This window comes from Schistocerca nitens, chromosome 1, assembly GCF_023898315.1.
Source record: "Schistocerca nitens isolate TAMUIC-IGC-003100 chromosome 1, iqSchNite1.1, whole genome shotgun sequence".
In the NCBI taxonomy this organism is placed as follows: Eukaryota; Metazoa; Arthropoda; class Insecta; order Orthoptera; family Acrididae; genus Schistocerca; species Schistocerca nitens.
The window spans coordinates 433510291-433538274 of record NC_064614.1 but is presented as its reverse complement, the minus strand read 5'-3'; the positions used below and the strand labels follow the sequence as shown (position 1 = coordinate 433538274).

Genomic DNA, 27984 nt, shown 5'->3' with positions numbered 1-27984 from the left:
TGATTTGCGTGTGAATTTTTCGTTGCCCATTTTCGACAACTCTGTGTATTGACATATCCTGTCCACAAGATCTTCCACGGCCAATCATTGTCCACTTCCATGCGAGCAAGAAATTCTAAACCAAAGGTCTCCCTTGCTGGCAGGTCAACAGGAAGCAGCTCGTACACATGGGTAATTTTGAACGGTTAGCAAAGAAGGATGTTTCGTAGGATTTTACGCACCGTGCTCACGGGTATGTCCAATGTTCGGACCATTCTCCGTGCACTACACGTTTGCACACCACCACTCGTCTCCTCCTGCATTGCTGTAGCCACTGCTTCTGTTGACGTCGAATCAATTCGTTTCCTCCGTCTATCAGGTTGCACACCAAAAGAACCCGTCTTTTCGAATTTCCGAATTATTTTCGCCAGACTCACGGCAGTCATCGGACCAATGCCTTTTTTCAAAGCCTTCAGTGTCCGGAACTTCTGCAGAGCGACGTGTGCAGAGTCATCATTCTTGTAATATAGCTTTACAAGCAGAGGGCGATCCTGCATTGAGACAGTCATGGTGAACGTGTGTGATGCCCTTAGGTTAGTTATGTTTAATTAATGGTTCAAATGGCTCTGAGCACTATGGGACTCAACTGCTGTGGTCATAAGTCCCCTAGAACTTAGAACTACTTAAACCTAACTAACCTAAGGACAGCACACAACACCCAGCCATCACGAGGCAGAGAAAATCCCTGACCCCGCCGGGAATCGAACCCGGGAACCCGGGCGTGGGAAGCGAGAACGCTACCGCACGACCACGAGATGCGGGCTATGTTTAATTAGTTCTAAGTTCTAGGCGACTGATGACCTCAGAAGTTAAGTCGCATAGTGCTCAGAGCCAGAGACACAATCCTCCAAAGTTAACTATAAGAACTGGAAATTCCCTAGAAGCAGATGACTTTGTTGGCACTCCGCAACACACATTTGTTTTGATTCAAAATCGCGTTACAGATCTCGTTCCTCCACAGTTCACACATCAGTGGTGCGACAGGAGCCGACTATATTGGCCGAGTTTAGAAATGGCTCTTGTCCAATATTAACCGCGTCCGATATCACCCAGTCCCCCCCCCCCCCAACTTACGATTTACTAGACGGAAATTGACACTGTATTTCAAGCCACATGTTTTAAGCTGTCTTTCAGAAAATGAGGGTTCAGTTGTTTCGGTTTCTGATTTTCAATCACTTTTCCTCCTGACAACGGATCGTCCTCGTTTTCCGAAGAGCCAGACCATCGGTATAGTCAAACGGGTTTTGTCCTGCATACTCTAAAAACAGATGAACACATTTCAGTCCGGTATACACAGCTGGTCCCTCGGTCGCTTCAGCTTCGCTCTCTTCGTCTGCCGAATACGCCTTGTTCACTAAGTCCGCGTAATTTAGTTACTCAAATCCTGGTTCACAGACACTACTGTTTATCCAATCGCGGACTATATCGTCATCTGCGTTTCTGCTACCAAACATTTGCGTTCCATACCAATATATTTGCTCGGATTCTAACAGAATACTTAATGTTTTGTTTTTATTTGTTTCAAAAATTGGCACACAATGCACGGGTAACTCGAAAGCTGGATAATCCACAACCTGAAGTTTCCTGTAACTTTCAGTCGGGATCGCAATGTAACTTCATTTTAAGTGAGGGCTGCGCTAATGACAATGTAACCACACCCTCCCAAACTCTCGCTACTACAACGCTTCCTGACCAACGGAAAAAAACTGCCGTTGTACATCTGGCAGGGATCAAACACTTATCTTTAGATACTTACTAACATCAGAATAGTGTTATAGCTATGAGATATTTTCAAACCAAATTACAGCTGTAACTTTATATTGCACCATAATATTACTTTTAGAACCGGGCCAGAGTGTGTACAAAGGGTGCAGATCTTTCGAGCCTGAACCACATCTGCAGGGCAACATAGATGTGAAATAGCAAAAGAACCAGTCGTTTGGTGTAGACACGATGTACACACATCAAAAAGTTTTGCATCACCTCGGTTCCCAGAATTCCGGAACCAGTACAGAAAACTGGAATAGAGATCAACATAAACATAATTTCGGCCCTTTTTATTGCTCACGAAAACCACACTAAAATCCCTGGGCTAGCAGGACAGAGCGAATGCGGTTGTATTTGTGCAAAGGGGCCAAAATAAGTTACTCTCAGTTGCACTCAACATATAAACTTTATTTGTTGAAAAACACAATCACATAAGTAAGAATCAAAACTGATGAGGTTTTAACGAAAGACTTCCTTTGATTTAATTTAGATCGGCTGAAGGCCACATCGAAAATCCAAGGCACAAGGCCTAAGCAAGGAATTGAGGTACAGGAGTTCTTCAGGAGGTTTCACTTCTTTAGAAAAAAAATTTTATCTTCAATATAAATAGGCTGAAAGCCTTAGCTTAAATTTTTTCCATAGAAATCGGCTGAAGGTCACATATTAATCAAGAACAGTGTTGCGGCTTAAGGCCAAGACAAATATTTTCAGTGTTTAATCTGAATAGGTTGAAAACTCGGATGAAGGCTGCAAATCAACAAAACAATTTAACGGCTTAAGGCCTAGGAAGAAGAGCTTTCAATTTGAAAAGGCTGACGGCCTTACCTTAAAATATATCGTGTAAGACACAGCTGAAGGCCTCATACTAAAGAATAACAATCTTATGGCTTAAGGGAAAGACAACGATTTTAAATTTTGAATTTTAGCGAGGTTAAAACTCGGCTGAAGGCCACACATCATGCAGAAAACAAATTTACGGCTTAAGGCCTAAGAAGAAAAGCCTTGCAATGTTAATAAGCTAACACTCGGCTGAAGGCCACACAGAGTAGTTAAGACTAAAAAGGCAATCAGTATGTAAAACACAAGGAGCGGCGCTCAGAATGTTTCAAGGGTCGGCCTGGGAGGGTAACACTAACCCACATTTAGGTGAGACAGGAAGCCAGACCGACAACCTCTTAATCGGAAGGGAACCCACCCAAAAGCCAGCAGACGGACCAACCAACTAGATCAGTTATGCTCCACCCGACAAGCAAAACGACAACAAGATGTCAATAGCGCAACGTTCTGGATACTGGTGCCCAATCCAGCCAAGTCAGAACAAACGCCCAAAACTACTAACAACACTTCAGCTGTCGAACTACACGCCGTGCTGGACAGCATCAACATGAAGAGGAAAATACACTGCCAAAAACTACGTCAACGACCAGAGCAGTTCACCGGAACGCCAACGGCCACAAGGCAGACGATACCGCTGGTACACTTCATTAATGAAGGAATGAATTAAATTAATGTGCCGTTTGCTCCCGCGATTTATTTGTTCCGGTGTAGTGTGTTCGATCTCTTTCGATTCGCCTTGCGGTGCGCGGGGTGGTGCGCCCTCTGGGATTCCGTGCGGGAAGTTGAAAGGGTGTCTCGGGCAGGGAGAGGCGAGCGGGTCTGGGCGGAGCGACGCCGGAAGACCGCGGAAGTCGCGTCGGCAAGTGGTGTGAGTGTGGCAGTTGCGTTCTGGAGGTGCTGCAGTGACTCGCTGTCGTTCGTTCTGTTTACAAGTTCAACCTTCCTCACGCTGTGGCTACGGGCTGGTGTTATTCTTGGCATTACCTTATTAGCGGCATTTGGATTAATATTGTTAAAGATGAGCTGTTAGTTTGGTGCATCTTCATCTGGTGGAGTTACAGCGAGACTTCTTTCTGTCGTGTTCTGGCTTGCGCTGCTCAGCAGTGAGTATTCTCATGCCGCATGTCGAAATACTGACTTGTGCCCTGGTTGATTTACGTATGAACTGGAGTGCCTATGTGGGCGTGTTTGCTTAAATTGTTGATGAAGTGTTTCACAATGCCCTTACTTGAGTGTCTTTAAATTGCATTTCAGTTTGTTCAAAAAAATCGTTCAAATGTGTGTGAAGTCTTATGGGACTTAACTGCTAAGGTCATCAGTCCCTAAGCTTACACACTACTTAACCTAAATTATCCTAAAGACAAACACACACACCCATGCCCGAGGGAGGACTCGAACCTCCGCCGGGACCAGTCGCACAGTCCATGACTGCAGCGCCTTAAACCGCTCGGCTAATCCCGCGCGGCTTCAGTTTCTTACTGCACGTATGCCAGTTAAGGGACGCCCAAATTGTCACGCAAGTCAAGTAAGGTTTAAGTCTACTGTGACATCACTGTTTACCTGTTGGATTAAAATTACTTCAATCTTAACCACAGCTAGGAATAATTCAAGGGTAATTGTAAGTGCCGTGTGTGTTTGTTTTTGGTCCTTTTCACTTACTCACTACTGTTGAGTGTTAAACTGTTTTGGAAACCCCTTGACGTCATTGTTTCCTGTAAGCCATTGTGCCCATTAGGTCATGTAAGGCTTAAATACAGTGACCAGTTTGGTAATTTTCTGTGTTTCGTAATGACATTTTACAAGCATTAAAATTTTGGGAAAGGTTTAAATCTCATATCTGCAGATTGTTTGATGTTAGATAACTTGTCGATGATTCGTGTTAAATCAGCTGATGTAGATTTAAATTGAACAAGTTATATGTCAATAAGTTGTTACCAGTACCTTGCATGAATTTTCTTGCGTAATAAATTAAATTTTATAATCTATCCTCAATTTGTTGCTCATCCATCCACTCCAGCAGCCCCTGTATCCTGCTCTCAACCATATCAATTAAGTTAAACGCCACACAGGAAGACAGCTGCAATTCTAGCCAGCGCACACACGTTGTTGCTCACAGAAATCTCCCAGAAAGCGACAACCAGGATCAAACGAAGAGAAGTGACAGCAGTTGAGGCTTGACAGTAGGTTAAGTGAGCACTCAACTTTAGTGTCCAGGATCGGTGGGCGACGAACTTCGTAACCCTCGCAAGAAGCGCCTCACAACTCCAACCGCGCATGCACGCTGCCAGCGGCTCCGGCCTGACTATGCGCCACGGAGAGAGACTTCCTCGCTTCTCTGCACCAACCGACCGACTGCCTCACACACGGAAATACACGTCGGCCGATGAGACGACCGACCGTACGAACAACCAACGGTCGTTCCCGCTCCAGTGTCCTTCCGTCGGACAGTGCATGTGTGTCCCCAGCAGTCGGCAAGTACTGTCTGTCAGCACCTCACTGGCGCTCCGTCCCCGACGCTACTCCGTGTCCCACTGCACTCCTGGTCCGTCTCCAACTGACTTCTAGACTCACGACGACCCGGAAAGATTATCGGTCGCTTCAGAGATGGTATGACAGTGCACTTATCGGTAAGTGCTGCTGTTACCACTCATGGGCAAGTAAGACAGAAGTTCGTGACGCCGGTAAATGGAATAAGAAAACGAGGTGACAGTACCACAAAAGAAGATGACAAACAATAAATGGCATGAACACGTGCCGTGCACAACTCACACACATTGCATGTTATACCACCACACAGCAAGGTCTTCAGAGGTGGTGGTCCAGATTGCTGTACACACCGCTACCTCTAATACCCAGTAGCACGTCCTCTTGCATTGATGCATGCATTCATGGCATACTATCCACAAGTTCATCAAGGCACTGTTGGTCCAGATTGTTCCCACTCCTCAATGGCGATTCGGTGTAGATCCCTCAGAGTGGTTGGTCGGTCATATCGTCCATAAACAGCTCTTTTCAATCTATCCCAGGCATGTTCGATTGTGTTCATATATAAGGAACATGCTGGCCACTCTAGTCCAGCGATGTCGTTATCCTGAAGGAAGTTATTCACAAGATGTGCACGATGGGGGCACGAATTGCCGTCCATGAAGACGAATGCCTCGCCAATATGCTGCCGATATGGTTGCACTATCGGTCAGCGGATGGCATTCGCGTATCATACAGCTGTTACGGCGCCTTCCACGACCACCAGCGGCGTATGTCGCCCCCACATAATGCCACGCCAAAACAGGAGGGAACCTCCACCATTCTGCAATCGCTGGGCAGTGACTCTAAGGCGTTCAGCCCGGCCAAGTTGCCTCCAAACATGTCTCCGACAATTGTCTAATTGAAGGCGTATGCGACACTCATCGGTGAAGAGAACGAGATGCCAATCCTGAGCAGTCCATTCGGCATGTTGTTGGGCTCATCTGTACCGCGCTGAATGGTGTCGTGGTGGAAAAGATGGACCTCGCTATGGACGTCGGGAATGAAGTTGCGCATCATGCAGCCTATTACGCACAGTTTGAGTCCTAACACGACGTCCTGTGGCCGCACGAAAAGCGTTATTCAATATGGTGGCGTTGTTTTCAGGGTTCCTCCGAGCCATAATCCGTAGGTAGCGGTCATCCACAGAAGTAGGAGCCCTTGGGCGGCCTGAGGCATGTCATCGACAGTTCCTGTCTCTCTATATCTCCTCCATGTCCGAACAACATCGCTTTGGTTCACTCCGTGACACTTGGAAAGTACCCTTGTTGAGAGCCCTTCCTGGCACAAAGTAACAATGTGGACGCGATCAAACCGCAGTGTTGACCGTCTAGGCATGGTTGAACGACAGACGACACGAACCGTGTACCTCCTTCCTGGTGAAATGAATGGAACTGATCGGCTGTCGCACTCCCTCCGTTTAATAGGCGCTGCTCATGCATGGTTGTTTATATCTTAGGGCGGGTTTAGTGACATCTCTGAACAGTCAAAGGGACTGTGTCTGTGATACAATATCGACAGTGAACGTCTGTCTTCAGGAGTTCTGGGAATCGGGGTGATGCAAAACTTATTTTGACGTGTGTATAAGGGTCACTAAAAAAGTTTCCATCTGAGAGTGTTGCTTCAGCATGTGTGTCTCATAGCACGACTCCTATGCGAGTATATAAGCACCGATATGTAGGCAAGGGATTAGTGCAGCATTCGTCTCTTTCCAACGTGTGAGCCGTAAATTTCGAAATATAAAGTATGGCGACGTTATTATCAAATGTGTCTACGTGTGGCGGGCGAACGACAGACACCGGTAGACATCCATCGGAGAAATTACGGGAGAATAAGTGAGGACACAATTTTCTATTTATGTTAAAACACCATAATTCGCCATTATTAAATCTGTTAAGTGTTAAAGAATGTCATGTAAACTTATGAGATTATGAAATTTTATTTATGTTATTCAGGACCAAAGTTAATTATTCGTTGGCTAAATATCGGTTGGTTACAATTAAAATGCAACTACTCATGGAGGTCCACTATGTGCTGTAATTATCGTATGCCAATGAAACTTGATAGATATGCTAGGCGTTAATGCGGAACCGATTTACACTGGAAAAAAATTAATTCCAGTTTTGTTCACCAGATGCAAATCTGTCGCTATATATCATCTCATCGACATCTTCAGTGCCTATTTGAGAGAACTGTGTAAGTGGCAGTTAATAATAAAATCAACATTACGCTTTTCTCACTTGTTTGACCTTTTCTGCCCACGTTCTCTTCCTAATCCATTATATATGCAAACATTTCTATACGTCTTTCCTGCATTCACAGCACCAGCTTTGCACCTGGCAGCCAGATTTGGAACTAATTTGTTTTTTCAGCATAAATATGTTCCGCATTAATGCATTACAACACGAACCTGGTTCCGCTGCCATACGATAATGACAACCCACACAGGACCTCCGTGAGTAGCTGCAGTTTCATTATCACCAGCCGGCATTTCCTTATTGATTATGGAAATTTAGTTGGTTTTGCACAAAATATTTTTATTTAATGGAAAATCACGTAACATCAATACGTAAAGAAGAACCCATAGCCTTCACACTGTGCGTCATTCCAACTCAAAATCTAGTTAAAATAACTACTGCCACTATTTTAGTTATTTGATTTTACAGCGCGAATTTTAAATTTAAACTGCACCTAAGAATAGACTGCAGTAAAAGTAACTGATGTGACAGTTAGGGTTTCTAGAAGATTCTGGGGACAATAGTAAATTATGTTGTTGTGGTCTTCAGTCCTGAGACTGGTTTGATGCAGCTCTCCATAATATTCTAACCTGTGCAAGCTTCTTCATCTCCCAGTAACTACTGCACCCTACATCCTTCTGAATCTGCTTAGTATATTCATCTCTTGGTCTCCCTCTACGATGTTTACCCTCCACGCTGCCCTCCAATACTAAATTGGTGATCCCTTGATGCCTCAGAATACGTCCTACCAACCGATCCATTCTTCAAGTTGTGCCACAAATTCCTCTTCTCCCTAATTCTATTCAATACCTCCTTATTGGTTGTGTGATCTGCACATCTAATCTTCAGCATTCTTCTGTAGCACCACATTTCGAAAGCTTCTATTCTCTTCTTGTCCAAACCATTTATCGTCCATGTTTCATTTCCATACATGGCTATAAGCCATACAAATACTTTCAGAAACGACTTCCTGACACATACGGTAAATCTATACTCGATGTTAATCAATTTCTCTTCTTCAGAAACGCTTTACTTGCCATTGTCAGTCTACGTTTACATCCTCTCTACTTCGACCATCACCAGTTATTTTGCTCCCCAAATAGCTAAATTCCTTTACTACTTTAAGCGTCTCATTTTCTAATCTAATACCCTCAGCATCGCCCGATTTAATTCGACTACATTCCATTATCCTCGTTTTGCTTCTGTTGATGTTCATCTTATATCCTCCTTTCAAGATACTGTCCATTCCGTTCAGCTGCTCTTCCAAGTCCTTTGCTGTCTCTGACAGAATTACAATATCATCGGCGAACCTCAAAGTTTTTATTTCTTCTCCATGGATTTTAATTCCTACTCCGAATTTTTCTGTTGTTTCCTTTACTGCTTACTCAATATACTGATTGAATAACATCGGGGATAGGCTACAACCCTGTCTCACTCCCTTCCCAGCCACTGCTCCCCTTTCATGCCCCTCAACTCTTATAACTGCCATCTGGTTTCTGTACAAATTGTAAATAGCCTTTCGCTCCCTGTATTTTACCCCTGCCACATCCAAAATTTGAAAGAGAGTATTCCAGTCAACACTGTCAAAATGCTAGGAACGTAGGCTTGCCTTTCCTTAATCTATTTTCAAAGACAAGTCGTAGGGTCAGTATTGCCTCAGGTGTTCAAACATTTCTACGGAATCCAAACTGATCTTCCCCGAAGTCGGCTTCTAAGAGTTTTTCCATTCGTCTGTAAGGAAATCGAGTTGGTATTTTGCAGCCGTGGCTTATTAAATTGATGGTTAGGTAATTTTCACATCTGTCAACACCTGTTTTCTTTGGGATTGGAATTGTTATATTCTTCTTGAAGTCTGAGGGTATTTCGCCTGTCTCATACATATTGCTCACCAGATGGTAGAGTTTTGGCAGGGCTGGCTCTTCCAAGACTATCAGTAGTTCTAATGGAATGTTGTCTACTCCCTGGGTCTTGTTTCGGTTTAGGTCTTTCAGTGCTCTGTCAAACTCTTCACGCAGTAGAATATCTGCCATTTCATCTTCATCTACATCCTCTTCCATTTCTATAATATTGTCCTCAAGTACATCACCCTTGTACAGACCTTCCATATACTCCTTCCACCTTTTTGCTTTCTCTTCTTTGCTTACAACTGGGTTTCCATCTGAGCTCTTGATATCCATACATTCTCTTTTCTCCTAAAGTCTCTAATTTTCCTGTAGGCAGTATCTATCTTACCCCTAGTGAGATAAGCCTCTACATCCTTACATTTGCCCTCTAGCCATCCCTGCCTAGCCATTTTGCACTTCCTATCGATCTCATTTTTGAGACGTTTGTATTCCTTTTTGCCTGCTTCATTCACTGTATTTTGATATTGTCTCCTTTCATGAGTTACATTCAATATATCTTCTGTTACCCAGGATTTCTACGAGCCCTTGTCTTTTTACCTACTTGATCCCCTGTTGCCTTCACTATTTCATCCCTCAAAGCTATTCATTCTTCTTCTACTGTATTTCTTTCCCCCATTCCTGTAAATCGTACCCTGATGTTCTCCCTGAAGCTCTGTACATCCTCTGGTTCTGTCAGTTTATCCAGGTCCCATCTCCTTAAATTCCCACCTTTTTGCAGTTTCTTCAGTTTTAGTCTACAGTTCATAATCAGCAGATTGTGGTCAGAGTCCACATCTGCCCCTGGCAATGTCTTACAATTTAAAACCTGGTTACTAAATCTCTGTCTTACCATTATATAATCTATCTGAAACCTTCCAGTGTCTCCAGGCCTCTTCCATGTATACAACCTTCTTTTATGATTCTTGAACCAAATGTTAGCTATGATATGCTCTGTGCAAAATTCTGCAATGCGGCTTCCTCTTTCATTTCTTAGCCCCATTCCATATTCACCTGCTACGTTTCCTTCTCTTCCTTTTCCTACTATCGAATTCCAGTCACCCATGACTATTAAATTTTCGTCTCCCTTCACTATCCAAATAATTTCTTTTATCTCATCATACATTTCATCAATCTCTTCGTCATCTGCGGAGCTATTTGGCATATCAACTTGTACTACTGTGGTAGGCGTGGGCTTCGTGTCTATCTTGGTCAGAATAATGTGTTCACCATGCTGTGTGCAGTAGCTTACCTGCACTCCTATTTTTTTTAATTCATTATTAAACCTACTCCTGCATTACCCCTATTTGACTTTGTATTTATAACCCTGTATTCACCAAATGTCTCGTTCCTCCTGCCACCGAACTTCACTAATTCCCACTATATCTAACTTTAACCTATCCATTTCCCTTTTTAAATTCTCTAACCTACCTGCTCGATTAAGGGACCTGACATTCCACGCTCCGATCTGTAGAACGCCAGTTTTCTTTCTCCTGATAACAACGTCCTCCTGACTAGTCTCCGCCTGGAGATCCGTATGGGGGACTATTTTACCTCCGGAATATTTTACCCAAGTGGACGCCATCTTCATTTAACATACAGTAAAGCTGTATGCCCTCGGGAAAAATTACGGCTGTAGTTTCCCCTTGCTTTCAGCCGTTCGCAGTACAGCACAGAAAGGCCGTTTTGGCTATTGTTACAAGGCCAGATCAGTCAATCATCCAGACTGTTTCCCCTGCAACTACTGAAAAGGCTGCTGCCCCTCTTCAGGAACCACACGTTTGCCTGGCCTCTCAACAGATACCCCTCCGTTGTGGTTGCACCTTCAGTACGGCTATCTGTATTGCTGAGTCACGCAAGCCTTCCCACCAACGGCAAGGTCCATGGTCCATGGTTCATGGGTGACGGCGGCGGGGGGGGGGGGGGGGTCTGTCAGAAAAAAAAGGCACGCTAGACAGAGTCTTTGTCCCCTGTTGTTTGTACACATTTTTTTTGTATGCAGTTCTTTTCTCTGTGTGACGGGCGGATGTCGTTTTTCACGACAAACATTTTATATTATGAAGCAGTCTATCAGTATTGTTTGTTTAAAACTGTGAATTTTCAACAAATTCGTTTGTCAGTTGTGATCCAACATATGACTTTGTATTGAAAAATAAACTTGTGTTGATTATGAGAAAGGTTTAACTAAAGCACGAAGAACAATAAATCATTAATATAGAACAGCAAATGTTCTCATTGATGAAGTTAAAAATCTGGTACCCCTGGGCAATTAGACCATTCAACTGATATCAACAACTGGATATTCTTTTTTGACCTCTTCGTCTCTAATGAAAATATCAGGCGTCATACTATGGTTGGACTTGTTAGCAAGGCAACGTCAGCAACTGAGATTTATGCAAACTAAGTTTCATGGATAATTTCGTTGAATGTTTTTTTAGTGTATTGAAAGCAGTTTGAAGAGGAAGGGAGTGTTTCACACTGATGAGCGATGCGGCGCATCGAGGCACAGACTCCATAGGGTACTTCATGCAACTGTGGCTTCTGATGAACTATACGATTCGAGGCGAGTAGCATCCTTCACGACAGCGCCAAAGATACGCTCACTAAGACTGAAATGAAATAATCACAGGGAACTACTTTCATCCCTATGAAATGTTGATCCAACCAGTATGATAGGATGTTGCAGTTGGTGGCTGGTGGAACGCAGTGATGGATACATATGGGGGGGCGCGCACCCCTCCCTTCCCCCTTTCTTGTGGGGGTGCATGGGAGCTAATGCTGAAAGCCACTTTGCTCATATTGTTGAAGAGGCGAAGGCAGTTATGGAAGAGTTAGACGTGGAGATGAGTGTTCCTCGTCTTACAGGCAGACAAAGACACAGGGAAAACTGCGATCATAATGATGATGCTATGATATACTGGAAAAGAACTGTATTTATTCTAACACTGGACCATGTTACGACTGATATGAGAGAACCTTTTTACTGAAAAAAAAATTATCATTTAAAATTCAATATACCATTGCCCTCACAACTACTGAAACATAATGGTAAAGATCTGGTACATAAATTGAATCAGTACTTAACATAACAACCGTTCTTTGAAGAAGGATCACTCTTTGTGATTAAAAAGAGACTAATGGGAGAGATTCTTCAGTACAAGCGAACGAGCACAAATGCCCTTAATGATCGCGATTCTGTTATACAAGCGTTGTCGCTCTGTCCTAGATCTGACTATCCTACTTTGCACACGCTGTACAAAATATTTGCTTGTCTACCTGCATATTGCTACAGTAGAAAGAAGTTTTTCGACATTGCGGCGTACAAAGACATGACAGAGGTCGACAATGAAGGAGGATCGACTTAATGACTTAGCCCTGTTGAACGCTCACCCTGGCATTGACTGTCCTATTGACGATGTAATTAACCAATTTGCCAGGAAGAATAGGAGCATAAAGTCAGTTTAAATAAAACTTTCTTAAACTTTGCATTTGACTTGGTTATTTGTTATTACGTTAAAAGTAAAGATAGCTCAAGATATCTTTAGCGGTCCCTCCTCGAGGTTTTCCTGTATCCGCCACTGAAGGCAGAACCAGTCGATCAATGAGCAGGTGAGCGACACGCTCCCATGTATCCCATTCAGCGGACGAACACGTTATCCACGTGCTGTTGATCCAAGCACGAGGCCCTGCCAGCAACTGTTTCAACTGGATCACCAGGTTACTCTCAATTGATCTCTGACCCAGTGTCTCGACGACTTCATAGATCTTATGCCCCAAATATTTGTCTCTAATGATATGGTAGCGACCAAGTGCACTAAACTCTCGCGCCTTGACCATTCTGCGCGCAACTGCAGCTAGGACTCCACCGTGGTGTCTGATGTTATGCCAAACCAAACACTCAAAATCGCTGAGACCACAGGAGAGCTTTCGAACCAACGTAGCAGCTACCTCTAATTACATTGCACACCAGAGTATTTTTGAAGCTGCCCCGCAGGTTTTCCCAACCCTTTGCCCGTTCGCCTGCATTATTACTGTCGAATGATAAGGGTGAACGAATTCGATTTCTTGTTCGATTCCTACATAGATTACCAATACTGCAGACATCATCTGTGCGTTCCCAACTTCCATAGCCACCACTTACAACGTCAACTCAACATTTTCATCACTACGATAATTAGTTGTATTCCATTTCCCCAACATTATTTAACCGTATGTACAATACTACTGATCAAATACGTCTTGAGTTCTTCCAGCACATTGAACTTACTTCTCTATAACTTCATAAATTGGCCACAAGCATTTATCAGAATAAAGTGCCCGCATATTTTCTTTTGCAGTTTTTGTGATCCAATCATCTAGAGCCATCTGCAGGCATGTTACGTACCTTCAGTTTGCTTGTCCATTAACACAAAAACTTCAAAATGAATATGAAAAAGTTTCTCTTGTTATGTCCAGTAAATCTTTCGCTCTTCCAGTACAGTCCGCAGCTCGTGGTCGTGCGGTAGCGTTCTCGCTTCCCACGCCCGGGTTCCCGGGTTCGATTCCCGGCGGGGTCAGGGATTTTCTCTGCCCCGTGATGACTGGGTGTTGTGTGCTGTCCTTAGGTTAGTTAGGTTAAAGTAGTTCTAAGTTCTAGGGGACTGATGACCATAGCTGTTAAGTCCCATAGTGCTCAGAGCCATTTGAACCATTTTTTTTCTTCCAGTACCACTGTACTCAAGTCACGGTCGATGAGAGGAGGGTTATGTGTATTACTACTGCACATTTCTGTCCTCAAACGAGTGATTTACTCCAATCGTTACAATTTCTCCCCGAAGCATTAACGTGATTTAACCCAACTATTTACCTATATACATATGATTTTTTTCAGAAATCCATGAATCTACTAGCAAGCTTATTGTAACAGGCTTTACTTGTTGCCATAAATCTTGGTTCCGTGTCCTCGTTCCTTTTCAACCACAGCTCGATATCAATGAATTGGAGACTCCGAAGCATAGACATAACTGGAACATTTTCATTCAAAACCCAAATTAAAAATTAAATCGTTGTAGAGGACTGCTTACTGAGGTAATATTAATACTTGCGACTCAAAAACATCTAGAAGAAACGCATTTCTATCGGGACGACTGAAAATGTTTGAAATGTTTAGATTTGTATGTATACTCGTCATTCTTATGAATTGCTGTAAGGTACACGTCAATACTGTACCATGACAGTAAGTACAATCTTACTTTGAATATTTATCTGAAGAAAAATTTTTGAAGCAAAGACAGCTTAAAATTTAACTTCCCATCAACAGCGAGGTCATTAGAGACAGAGTACCTGAACTGTACAAGAATGGTGAAGGAAATGGGCTGTCGCTTTTCTTGGAGCATCCAGGCCCTTAGGAAAACTGCGAATAATCAAAGCCAGGATTGCCCGACAGAGTTTAAATCTGAACCCTTCTGAATACGAGTCCACCATTTCAGTCATTACGGGCTCTCCTCCACTGGTGCACAGCTAGTGTGCTGGCTGGTGACTCTGCGAGTAAGTGTCAGTTTACAAACATCCTGGTTTGGAAGGTGTTACAACCTTAGCTGGAACTATCAGTGGTTTTCATCTCTAACAGTGCACTACATGAATGAAGGGGAGAAAAATACAATCTATTCTTGGTGCGAGGCCTTTAGGGGTAGCACGATGACTGGCCTATTTGCAACTGTTACGTTCGATTGTGCGTTCTATTAGCTACAAGGCTGCAGTAAAACACGAGTTTTCTCAATGTGAGTAACGGGGCGATGTAAGCACAGATAATTCTGTGAAACAGTGTTCAGGACATTTAACAACCGTTTGCGTGTCTCCAAATTCGTCCATCAGTCCTAGTTGGCTTTTTAGAGCTCTTCACAAATTGTTTCAAGCGTATTCCAGGATGCTTGATTCAAAAGGCTATGGCCAACTTCCTTCTCCTTTCTTTCCACACTCTGTTAACATACAATCTCCAATGAACTCGAGGAGACGTTAGGTACAAACACCTCTGTAATCCTTTTTAGTTAGATGAAATTCCATTAGGTTAAATTATTCGTAATACTTTGTGCAGCAATTTGTCAGGTATTGACAGAAATTGGAATTATAATAACACCTTCAGGTGCTAACGGGTGTTGATATATATCAACGAGGACAGGTGAAAATATGTGCCCCGACCGGGACTTGAACCCGGGATCTCCTGCTAGCATGGCAGACGCTCGTTCCATCTTTCTTTTTTTCTTTTTTTCTTTTTTTTCCGGGCGGATGTCACAAGACATCCGTTTCAGTTCGTCGTTGATCCATTAACTCAGTTTTTTTTTTTTTTATTACAGAGGGCAGCTAACTCTCTGACCGAACACGCTTTTTTTTTTAATCTCATTTTGTTCGCTTTCGTTAGTTGCATCTGCTCGGGGCTGACGTCGTAAGACATCCGTTTAAGTTCGTTGTTGATCGATTAACTCAGTTTTTTTATTACACAGGGCTGCTAACCCTCTGACCGAACACGCTGAGTTACCGTACCGGCTATTCCATCTGAGCCACCGAGGGCGCAGAGGACAGCACCACTGCAGGGACTATCTCACGCACGCCTCCCGCGAGACCCACATTCTCACCTTGTATGTCCACACTCTACATTCGTAGTGTCCCACCCTAACACACTCATTACTCGTGGAAGACATTCTTACCAAGTCCCGTAGGAGTTCGGGGAATATGTGTGCATCCGCACAGAAGAAGAAGGTCATGGCCCGTGTTGCCAGAACTATATACTTATATGGATATGGTGTCTGTTCTTTCGGACATGTCCGAAAGAACAAACACCATACCAATATGAGTTACTTCTAGGTTGTACAGGAAATAGTACGTCATGAGAGAGACTATACAGTCTTATGTTGATGAGGTAAGGAGCTTGGTAACGAAAACAGTTACTGCAGGAGAGACTAAAGCATGTCATTACTTCTTCTGTACAATAAAAAAGTAAGAGCCAAAAAAAAAAACTTATAGTTCCTCGTTCCAACTTATAACTGTGAAAGTAACACAGAGTGTATTTCTGGAGTGAAACAGCACTGGAGGCGCTCTACATATCTCCCAAATTCAAGAACGAATATTGAAAGCCAACAGAAAATGACATCAAGGCCCACTTAGACATCGCTGAGGGAAGGAACCAGCCGTGGTCTCGTCCTTGGAAACTCTCCTGTATTCGCTTGATGCCGCTACAATGAGGGGAGGACCCCTGTATAATATTTCCGACACTAAAAAAAATGCAAATTCACCGGCGACGCGGCATTGCGGAAGTCGCTATGGGCCGATCCTGATCAGCGTTAGAACAATTGCTACTACGCGTTCGCCGATGTCAACGCTCCGCGGCATCGTAGCAGAGACCATGGCTTGCAGAAACTTCCTCCTACCGGAAAATAAACTACTCGAGTATCCGATGAACAATAGGATTCTGTGTATCTCTAAGGCAGATATATTTAAAATATAAATCATTTTACTTTTTCGTAGTTGGCTGGAACATAAAGTGATCGCAACACATTCCTGAACTGCCATTATTTCAAATTGATATCTATCGCTTAGTACCCATCTATGTCATGTATTCAGATTGTCTGCCACGAATTCAGTCGTTTTATTTTCAAATGTGGATGCCATAGGCTTTTCATTGTGCACAGCACATCAGCTACATAGTTTCCAATACTCTACATAGTGCCGCGTTGGACGAAACGTTAGGAACGAAAAAGTTTCATTTCCACGACCTTACAACCCGGAAGATTCATCAGTAGCTGTGACATCTAGTCGTAAAAGCCTTGACGGTATGATCACAAGACTGAACAAGGAAAAAGTCTCAAAATTAATCAGACGTCTGGAATTTTTACTTAAGAAGAGAGCGGGTTTTTTAATTTGTGCTTTAACTTCCTTGTGGCGTTGTAGAGACTATTGAAAACTGAAGAGAATCATTTGGACACCTTGAGTTCACATGTATATGTATACAGAAGCAACACTACTCCGAGAAAGGATACATTGTACGGGAGATGGATTCTGTTAACGTAACTTGCTGCAACTGCTTTATTCATTGCTAGTAAGACACAGATAGAACTGTGGAAGCTACAAAGGAGACAGCCACTAGAAGCCGTAAGAATAATTTCGAAAACCTGCAAACTAATGTATGAAATACAAATAATATGGTGTTGTGCGGTACTCTTATTAATAAGTCAGAAAGAGTGTTGTTTCAAGACGAGATCTCCGTCCTATCAGAAACAGCAAACTGTGCTATGACACTTGCGAAAGTCTCTGTTGAGATTAACGCGAATGTAGAGGTAGTTATACAAATTCTCCTCAAAGAAATTGCAGATGCAAGTCGGATCGAAATCCCAAGAGTATCGTGTCAAAGTAAACATTTCATAACTAATCCAACGAAAGGTGAAAGAAAGGTTCTCAATGATTTAAACGCAGATGAAGAGGTAGTGTTTCCTCCTGCTGACAAAGGGAGTGGTACTGTTGTTATGAATAAAGAAGATTATCGAAACAAAATTTTGAAACTTTTAAGGTCAGAACTATACGAAAAAAGCTTGAGACCCTACAGCTGGCGTACTGAAGAAATCAGATGTTCTATTTCATTTCAAAAAGAAGATAAAAGCCCTTATTTAAGACTGAAGCTGTGTGTCACAGGCATAATTTTCTAGGCAAAATTCATAAAATAGATCCTCCATTGAGACTCATTGTTGGTGCTATCAGTTTCCCCGCATATGAAATAGCAAGATATCTGGCAACTCGTTTGTAGCCGTATATTGGGAAAACTAACTCATTCATGGAAGACTCGCACCTTTTCGTCGAGAAACTTGAAGGGAAATTTTGGTTCCTTGAAATAATCTTACAAGTTTCGACATAGTTGCCTTTTTGCTGTGATCCAGTTGGCATAGTTATGGTTTATATGATAGAAGTTTTCCCAGGGGATTTGACTGCTCTTTTTATATACTGCCTGACTTCTAGTCAATTCCAGTGGGATGTTGAATTTTATGAGCAAGTTGATGGTGTCACAATTAGATCCCATGATCGCTAATTTTTATATGGAAAACCTGGAAAAATCAGCTCTAGAAAAAGCAAATAAGAGACTTTATCATTGGTATCGCTTTCAGGATTATATATTTGTCGCTTGGTAACAGGGTAAAAAAGCCTTAGAAGAACTTTCTGTTATCTAAATAATATAAATCAGATAATGTAGTTTACCTTGTAACTGGAAAGTGAAAATGAAATAGCCTTCTTGGATGTTTTAGTTAAGAGACAGAAGGTCGGAATATAAAGTTTTTTGTTAAGTACACGTAAGGGAAAACGTGTACATAAGAACGCTAACCACCATCCACAACAAAAGAGGAGTGTCTTGTCGGTAGAGCGTAAGGAATTTGTGTGTTGGAACTCCTGGACGCCGAATTAAAACATCTGATGTAAGTTCTCGAGAAAAATTGCTATTCAGGAAAAGAAGTAAATAGAATTCTACGACCAAGTAACAGTGTACTGAAGGACTAGAATAAAACACAACGCTGGAATAAGACTGTTTCTCTCCCTTTTATTTTATCAACAAGGAAAGTAAGTCAACCCCTGAGACCTGTAAAGGATAGACGCCCTCCTCTGCCGGCTTGCGAGATACACACATTAAAAAAAGGTTTGCGTCACCTCGGTTCCGAGAGTTCCGGAACCTGTACAAAAAACTGGAATAGAGATCAACATAAACATTTACTTCCTTTTTATTGCTCATGAAAACCACACACTGCTTGCTGTACCACTATACAGCGAGACCTTCTGGGGTGGTAGTCCAGATTGCTGTACACACCGGTACCTCTAATACCCAGTAGCACGTCCTCTTGCACTGATGCATGACTGTATTCGTCGTGGCATACTATCCACAAGCCGGCCGCGGTGGCCGTGCGGTTCTGGCGCTGCAGTCCGGAACCGCGGGACTGCTACGGTCGCAGGTTCGAATCCTGCCTCGAGCATGGGTGTGTGTGATGTCCTTATGTTAGTTAGGTTTAAGTAGTTCTAAGTTCTAGGGGACTTATGACCTAAGATGTTGAGTCCCATAGTGCTCAGAGCCATTTGAACTATACTATCCATAAGTTCATCAAGGCACTGTTGGTACAGATTGTCACACTCCTCAACAGTGATTCGGCGTGGATCCCTCAGAGTGGTTGGTGGGTCATGTTGTCCATAAACAGCGCTTTTCAGTCTATCCCAGGCATGTTCGATTGGGTTCATGCCTGGAGAACATGCTGGCCACTCTAGTCAAGTGCGCATTGTTAGTTTATGCCAGTCAATTTATAAGACACCATAGTATTTAAACTGAAATTGTTGAGCGAAGTTTTCGCCAAAGATGCTACGCACATAACATACAAAGTGACAAACTGGAGGCCCAATACGATAATTTGATCAAAGAAATGATAAAGTTCTTTCGTAGTTAGTACGCACAGAGAAGTATGCAGAAGATATAGTATTTTGATTTTGGAAAAAGCTGAATGTCTCCTAGAGGGAATCTGTCAATGTTTCCCAGAGGGAATCTGCAGGCTGCTACATTTATTAGAGACGTATTCTGCAGCAGTAACTCACAGGCACATGCTTCTATATTCTGATATTTAAAAAAAAATTTTTTTAATCAATTTCTTTCAGTATTTTTGACTTCATGTCGAAGTTTATGACGCAACTCCTCGTTTTTACACTAATAATAATTTCAGTAGCCAATTTTGCAACTCGTGCACAGCAAGATAGTAGGACACTGATTGATAACAGTTTTATAGATAGTGCTCAGGCTGAAACAATTAATTATGTCATACAATGAATGCTTTCAAGACCTGATGTTTCAGCTGCCGAGAATTCTTCCGGGTTGTATGGCCGTGGTCCATGGAACTCTTCTATCTCTGACGTTTCCTCCAAAGCTGCTACGTTGGACATCTTCGGAGATGCTCCTGGTTGTGCTGAGTCTTGCCGACTGACGAGTCGGATGCCGAAGAACGGCCTAAATACCGTGGAAAGTGGGCGTGGTCTGGATTTCACGTGATAGCAGAGATAAACCTTGTCAAGGATAAAATATAATTATCAAAACTTCTCATCGATTCTGTAGCGTAACTGTCCATATATCGCTGAGTTTCATAGCTTCTTCTTTCCTGTTAAAATTATTCCCATGTTTATATATTTCGATGGCTTCTCTGTATAGCTGTGGATAATAGTTCGCCATAGTAAATAAAACTTCAGTTTCCGAAGATTTCACTATGTGATCACCCGACTGAAGGGCATGTTCCGCCACGACTGACTTGTCTGTTTTCCCTGGTCGACTTTTATGTTCTTTCAACCGAGTATTCACACTTCTCTTTGTAGTTCCAATTTAAATCCCACCACATGTACACGGAATCTTGTATACACCACTTGCAGACAGAGGAGGACGTTAGTCCTTAACGGAACGAAGTGCTTGGCCTATTTTCTTAGTTGGTATGAAAATCGGTCGAACGTTGTTTCCTTAAAATCTTGCCGATTTTATCGGTTACTTTTTTGATGAGGGGTAGAGAAACCGTGTTCTTCCATCACTGTATCCTATCGTTGTCCTCAGGCCTCCGTTATTCGGTCGAAAAACTCTATTTATTTCCCTACTAGAGTGCTCATTCTTCTCAAAAGCCTGCTGTAGATGTTTTAACTCGGCGTCCAGGTATTCCGGCGCACAAATCCTTTTAGCTCTGTCCACTAGACTTTTAATTACACCTCTTTTCTGTTGTGGATATTGATTGGAATCCTTATGCAAGTATCTGTCGGTATGTGTAACCTTCCGAAAGACTTTACGTTTCAAGCTGCCATCAGTCTGTCTCATAACGATGACATCCAAGAAGTATACTGCATTGTCTTTCTCCATTTCCATGGTAAACTGGATTTTAGGATTTATACTATTTAAATAAGAAAAGAATTCCTCTAACGCTTTTTTTGTCATGAGACCAAACCACAAATGTATCATCCACCTATCGATACCATCGACATGGTTTCTTATTCGCTTTTTCCAGAGCTAATTGTTCGAATTTTTCCATGTAAAAATTGGCGCTCATTACCCATGGCCACACCATCAACTTGCTCATAAAACTCATCCTCCAACTGGGACTGACTAGAGGTGAGACAGTGTCTGAAAAGAGCAGTCAAATCTGCTGGGAAAACATCCTGTATGTAAACCATAACTTCGTTAAGCGGAATCATCGTAAATAAAGACACTATGTCAAAACTGACAAGAATATCGTCAGGAGCCAAAGTTAGTCCCTTCAGTTTCTCAATGAAATGACATGAGTCTTTTACACAAGAATCAGTTCGGCCAATATGTGGTTGTAAATAAGATGCCAGATAACTTGCTATTTGAAACGTTGGGGAATTAATAGCACTGACAATGGGTCTCAGAGGAAGGTTAATCTTATGAAATTTAGGTAGGCTATAAAGTTTGGGACACATAGCTTCACTCCTCAACAAACCTTTCTTCTCTTCCTTTTGAATTGAAGTAGATGACTTTATCAGCGTATTTGTTTTCCTCAATATGCTACATTTAGAGTCTTTCTTAAGTTTATTATATTGTCCTGACGTTAAAAGATCCAAAATCTTACTAATCCTCCTTATTCATAACAACAGTAGCATTACCTTTGCCAGAAGGAAGAACAACTATCCCTTCGTCTACATTTAAATCTCTGAGAGCCCTGCAAATAAACAATGTAGCACCTTATAGCCCTGACGCAGGTTCATGCAGTGCACTAAGGTTTATTAATGAGAACAGGATAAAATGTTTTAAGAGTAAGTTAAATGGGATTGAATAGGATGAGGTACATATAGAAACAGATGCTAACGCTACATTCAGTTCATTCTATAGTTAATTTGTGTCAATATTTAAAAGCTGATTTCCTATAAAATATTCAGAAGACCTATTAAAAAATTAGTAAGTGACAGATAACTAAGGAAACTAAAATCTCATGTAACAGGAAGAGGGAAATTTATATAAAGCCCAGAACAAGTCAAGTTCCCACATTATTTGTATACCGTACTACTATAAATACTGTAGCATTTTAAGGAAAATTATTAAAACGCCCAGAAGTCTGCACATCCTGACAGACATAAATAATGAAAATAATGAAATTAAAACTATAAAGGGTACTGTCAAATGGGAGACAGGACAGCCAGTCAGTGTATAAGACGCCATAGCAATTAAACTAAATGACAATGATGTGACTCATAATTCATAAGATGCAAGTACTTTCAAGAATCACTTTGTAAATGTTGCAATAAAAATGGGGTAAATGGTTCAGTCGAAGAAGCAAGACAATATATTAAAAACGTTTTTGCACAAAACTTGCAAGCAACTAGAAGTAGCACCAAAATGCTTCACTGAAATTAATAGATTTACAACAATTCTGAAAAAAGTAAACTCACGAGCTGTAGATGTCAAATCGGACAGAATTCTGAAGAGTTGATCCAACTTAATAAGTAATGTCTTTCATGAAATGTGCAATGCATCAATGGTACAGAGAATTCTTCCAGACAAGGTAAAACATGCAAATGTTATACCTGTTTACAAAAAAGGTGACAAGACAGACTAAAACAATTAGCACCAGTTTCCTTACTGATATCTTTTTCCAATATATTAAAAAAAGTCATATAGTCACACTGAAAAGGAAACAATTTACTTAGAAGATCACAGTTTGGATTCCAAAAGAGATGCTCAACTCAGAATGTGTGATCTTCCCAAGGCATTTGATTGTGTAGATCATGTTACTGTCTTGGGGAAACTCGCTTTTTGTGAAACTGATGGCTTTACACACGGGTGGTTTAAAACATACTTAACAAACAGAATACGAAAGGTTATGCAGAATAATTCCAATAATGTTGGAAGAGTAGAAAATGTTAGTGACTGGGGAGACATCACAAATGGAGTCCCACAGGGTTCAGTTTTGGTCGGCGCCTATTCCTTATTCATGTGAATAACTTTCTACTTAACATTCAATACGCAGAATTGGTACTTCCTGCAGATTATACTAGTTTTGTAATACATTCCATTAGAGATAAAGCTACAGAAGAGATAGTAAATGATTTTTTCCAAAGAATTATAAAATAATTCTCAGAAAACGGATTTTATTCAAATTTACAGAAAACACTATATTCAGTTCTGTATAACAAATATAATCATGCCAACAATTGATGTAGCATATGTTTAGTTGCATACATTGATGAAAACGTAAACTGGGAGAAGCATATTACTGAGATTCTCAAACAGTTCAGCTACTGTTTCTCTTCGTATAACTGCTTATGTTGGAAAACATGAATATATCTCCTGACATATTTTGTATATTTGCGCTCAATAATGTCTTGACGAATAATTTTCTAGGATAACTCGTCACTTACAAATGAAGTATTGATTGCACAAAAGCAGATGTCATATTGGTACCTCTTCAAGGAGCTAGGTATTTTATCTGCGCTGTCACAGTACATACATTCGCTAGTGAAATTCATCATTAATAAACCATCACATATATGTGGTGCCTGTTCTTTCGGATATGCACATGCCGTTGCAATGACCAATGTCCCCAGATGGCTCTATAGTCAGCGCATCTGCCTAGTAAGCAGAATATCCAGATCGAATCTCGGTCCGGCACAAATTTTCAACTTTCCCCACCGAATTGTATCAATGCCTTCTCGCAGCCAATGTCTGTAATTCCTTTGTGTCTTACTCCATCACAATTTGAAAAGAACTATGATGTCCATACCTACAGCACTGGAGGGAAAATAAACTTTATTGCCCATATTAAAACTATCAGTTGTTCAGAAAGGAGTTCAATATCCGCCACAAAACCACAAAAATTATTATCATTTGTCCAATAACATAAAACGTCTGACAGGTAACGTAGCAAGTTTTAAATCTAATTTAAAATCGCTTCTCCTGAAAACTTCTTTTATTTCATTGATGAATTTCTACTTAAAAACTGGTAGCCAGTAAAAACAAAATAAAATAAAAATTGATTTTAAGTGTAATTGCATGAATGTGACTAAAATAAGAATTTGTTCATCGATGTTAACGCTAATCATACATACACATTCTGTTAACTGATTGTTGCCGTATAATTTCGATAAAATAATGGTTCAATTAATCTATGGAATATGTAACTAATCAACTGATAACTTAATTGCAGCAGACTGAAAATGGACCACACAATGCAATAGATTCTATTTTATGCAATCAAATTTTAAAACTGTACTGTTCCAGCATTTAAAACAGTTCGAGCTCGCTGTAATACTGTTGCAGCATTTGACACTGTTATCTGAGCGCTTGTAAATAAGACAAAGACAAAGCTGTCTATGTTTGTATCATTGTCAAAGCTTATAAGTCTATCTGACTTCATATCTACATTATTTTGTTTTTAAGGTCTGTAAGAACGCAGTAAAACAATAATTTCGACAAAGAAACGTGCACAACAAACAGCTCGCACATCAGAAAAGTATGTAGGATGACATTGGGAAGTATGGTTTGGCGATGCGCAATTTCTCATATATTTTAACACGTAACATTCTAATGTACGACGGCTGTCCAGAAAGTAAGTTACGATCGGTCGCGAAATGGAAACGACTATGAAAATCCGATAAAGCTTTGCAAAGATGTGTTGGGCAGTATCTCTAGTATGACTCTAGGTAGAATTACGTCGCTCTTTTCATTCCTGAGCTCTTAGTGAGCGCGTAAAGATGTTATAGAAAATAGTGTCTCCCGCCAAGTACGAGGGCCTGGTGAGAATTTTCCCCTGAAGCTATGCAACCAACATTACATAAGCGTCGTGCGGTTTCTTCTTCAAGACAATTCTCAGCCTCATTCTGCAGGGGCAATGAAGATGTTCCTGCATCGTTTCAATTGGAAATGTTTGGTTACCCACAATACTGCCAGTAATTGTCTCCCACTGAGTTTCATCTCTGCTCAAACGAACCGCTGGCTATGAAGACAACATTTTGGCACAGATAACGAGCTTTAGGCCAGCGTAGAGAATTGGCGGAAAGCACTGGCGGCTGCCTTCTATGATGAAGGTATTGGAAAGTTGGTACAACGCTACGACGAATGTCTGAGTCAGAACGGCGAATACGTAGAGAAGTAGCTGAAAGGTGTAGCTAACTGTTACAAATGAAACATTTCTGATTTTCACTGTGATTTTCATTTCGCGATCAATCGTAACTTACTTTCTGGACAGCCCTAGTACACTGTTGTAAATGAATGTAACAGAGTTATATGTATAATTGATCATTAAGGTCATGAACATATGTTCCTCTCATAGCGTAGATGACAATGTTTGTGTCGCTCTCTTGCTCGATTTTAGGAAACCAAACGAAGAACACGTTTTGCGACACCGTCTCCGGTGGGCCGCTTGAATTTGCACGCGCAACGGGCCGACTGGCTAACTGGAACGCAAATAAACTCGGAAACTGCACAACGTAGCGAAGTACAGGGGAAATTTCTCTCCTATACGAGAATATATATGCAGGTTGTATTCACATGGTTGACAACATATGGAAGTTTAGATGTTGCCGTGAGCTGTACTCGGATAGCGTAATCGTAAGGCGACCGCCCGCGGTAAGCGGGACATTCGGGTTCGAGTCGCGGTCCTGACAGTTGACCATATTCGGAAATGAGAGTGTATTTCATGTACGTTTTGTTTTCGTCTGTAGTATCAGGTATCGATGCCTTAAGTGGTACGGCAGCACTTTCCTTGATGTTCACATGCCACTGTGCACATAGCCGTGCAGCTGAGGAGAGACTACGGTTACAAGTGAATATATTAGCATGGCAAAGCTGGCGCGTACCTGCGTAAAGTCATGGGCGGTTTTGTCGGTGTCGGCTGCGGTGGCGCGTGTGTGTACGAGTGTGCGCGCGGCGACGTCTCGGCCTCTAGCGACGGTGGCTGGGTATCTGCGCGCAGCACGGTGTGCGGCGGCGAGGGCGGAGCGCCGCTTTATAGGGGACCGCCACAGCGGGAGACACCTCACCACACATCACACCAGCCGCCCACGCAGGGCACAGGGGCCGCCGGCCGGTAGAGAGGTTCCGCTACTGGTGAGCCCCTCCCCCCTCTCCATACCCCTCAATCCACATTTAGCAAAGCCACAAACATTCGTTTCTACGAGTCGTGTGAATAAAGCGAGAATGTACTTTATTCTCAGAATTACTGAGAATATTCGCAGGTCCGCATGAATAAAGCGAGTCGGAAAATATACTTCGCCTGACGATGTTCTTAGCTTGAGTAAAAGCGTGGAGAAAGTTCTTCCCGAAGAACATTCTTCGAACTCATATGAAGAAAACTAGAGAAGTTTCCCACATGAAGAGATCGCTCTACACCTTATGAAATGAGCCCTGCAGCGAACTTCCATCTGAGTAGTTCTGTTGATATTAAGCTTTACAGAGTTTTTAGCAAAGATGGGAGAATTTACGTTGCTCGGAGGGCAAAAAAAATATGCTTATCTAGGGATGGTAACAACCGACCGGTTAAAACCGATACCGGTGTTTTGGTCCTAAATAACCAGTGTTTTTCGGTATTTGTTTGGTATCGGTTATAACAAGTGTTTTTTGTTTTTTACTAACAATCGGTTAAAGAAAACGAATTTTCAATTAGCCATAGCAAAAGTGCTAAAATTTTTGGTTCCTAGATAAAACTTTTTTAAAAAAGCGAATAATTTTTATTCGTAAAATTTGCATTGCTTTAGCCGGCCGGGGTGGCCGAGCGGTTCTAGGCGCTATAGTCTGGAACCGCGAGACCACTACGGTCGCAGGTTCGAATCCTGCCTCGGGCATGGATGTGTGTGATGTCCTTAGGTTAGTTAGGTTTAAGTAGTTCTAAGTTCTAGGGGACTGATGACCTCAGAAGTTAAGTCCCATAGTGCTCAGAGCCATTTGAACCATTTGCATTGCTTTGAAGTATTGCGTTATTATAGAAAATGGTAAAAGCGATCAGTGCTGTTGTAATAACAATACCGACAAAAACGAGCAACAAACACAAGGCATAAGAATTGATACAGCTTTGCTGAGATAATAATGTACCTGTTACCATGGCATGGCCTATTAGATGGCACACATATACGTGCAGTGTGCAAGACTTCACCCACATGCTCTATTTGGTAGTTTCTCGTTGTTGTAGTCGAACATTAGTTGTATTACAGACTGCCGCCTTCCCTGGTCTGGAACTATTTTACAAAGTGCGCTATCAGTGAAGTACAGTGCCACACTTGGCTTAAAAGATTAAGGACGGGCGCGCGGAGTGGCCGCGCGGTTTGAGGCGTCCTGTCACGGACTGCGCGGCCCCTCCCGCCGGAGGTTCGAGTCCTCCCTCGGGGGCTTGGGTGTGTGTGTTGTGCTTAGCATAAGTTAGTTTAAGTAGTGTGTAAGTCTAGGGACCGATGACCTAAGCAGTTTGGTCCCTTAGGAAATCACGCACTTTTAACATTTTCATTAAAGAAGGGATGAACCACAAACAAACTTGCAACATCACAATAGGAGACAAAACTTAACAATTCATTCATAGAATGAGATTTTCACTCTGCAGCGGAGTGTGCGCTGATATGAAACTTCCTGGCAGATTAAAACTGTGTGCCCGACCGAGACTCGAACTCGGGACCTTTGCCTTTCGCGGCAGGAGACGAGATACTGGCAGAAGTGAAGCTGTGAGACCGGGCGTGAGTCG

At 42.0% G+C, this 27984-nt stretch overlaps 1 protein-coding gene across 1 annotated transcript in view; it reads right to left on the bottom strand.

Annotated features, from left to right (window-relative positions):
- Positions 1-26218, bottom strand: part of LOC126235939 (zinc metalloproteinase nas-4-like) — a 130443-nt gene extending 104225 nt beyond the window's left edge. Inside the window, exon 1 of the mRNA XM_049944910.1 lies at positions 26114-26218. Within this exon, the coding sequence (XP_049800867.1) occupies positions 26114-26127 (14 nt within the window). The 5' untranslated portion in view covers positions 26128-26218. The remainder of the gene's footprint in view (positions 1-26113) is intronic.
- Between the last annotated feature and the right edge of the window lie 1766 nt (positions 26219-27984).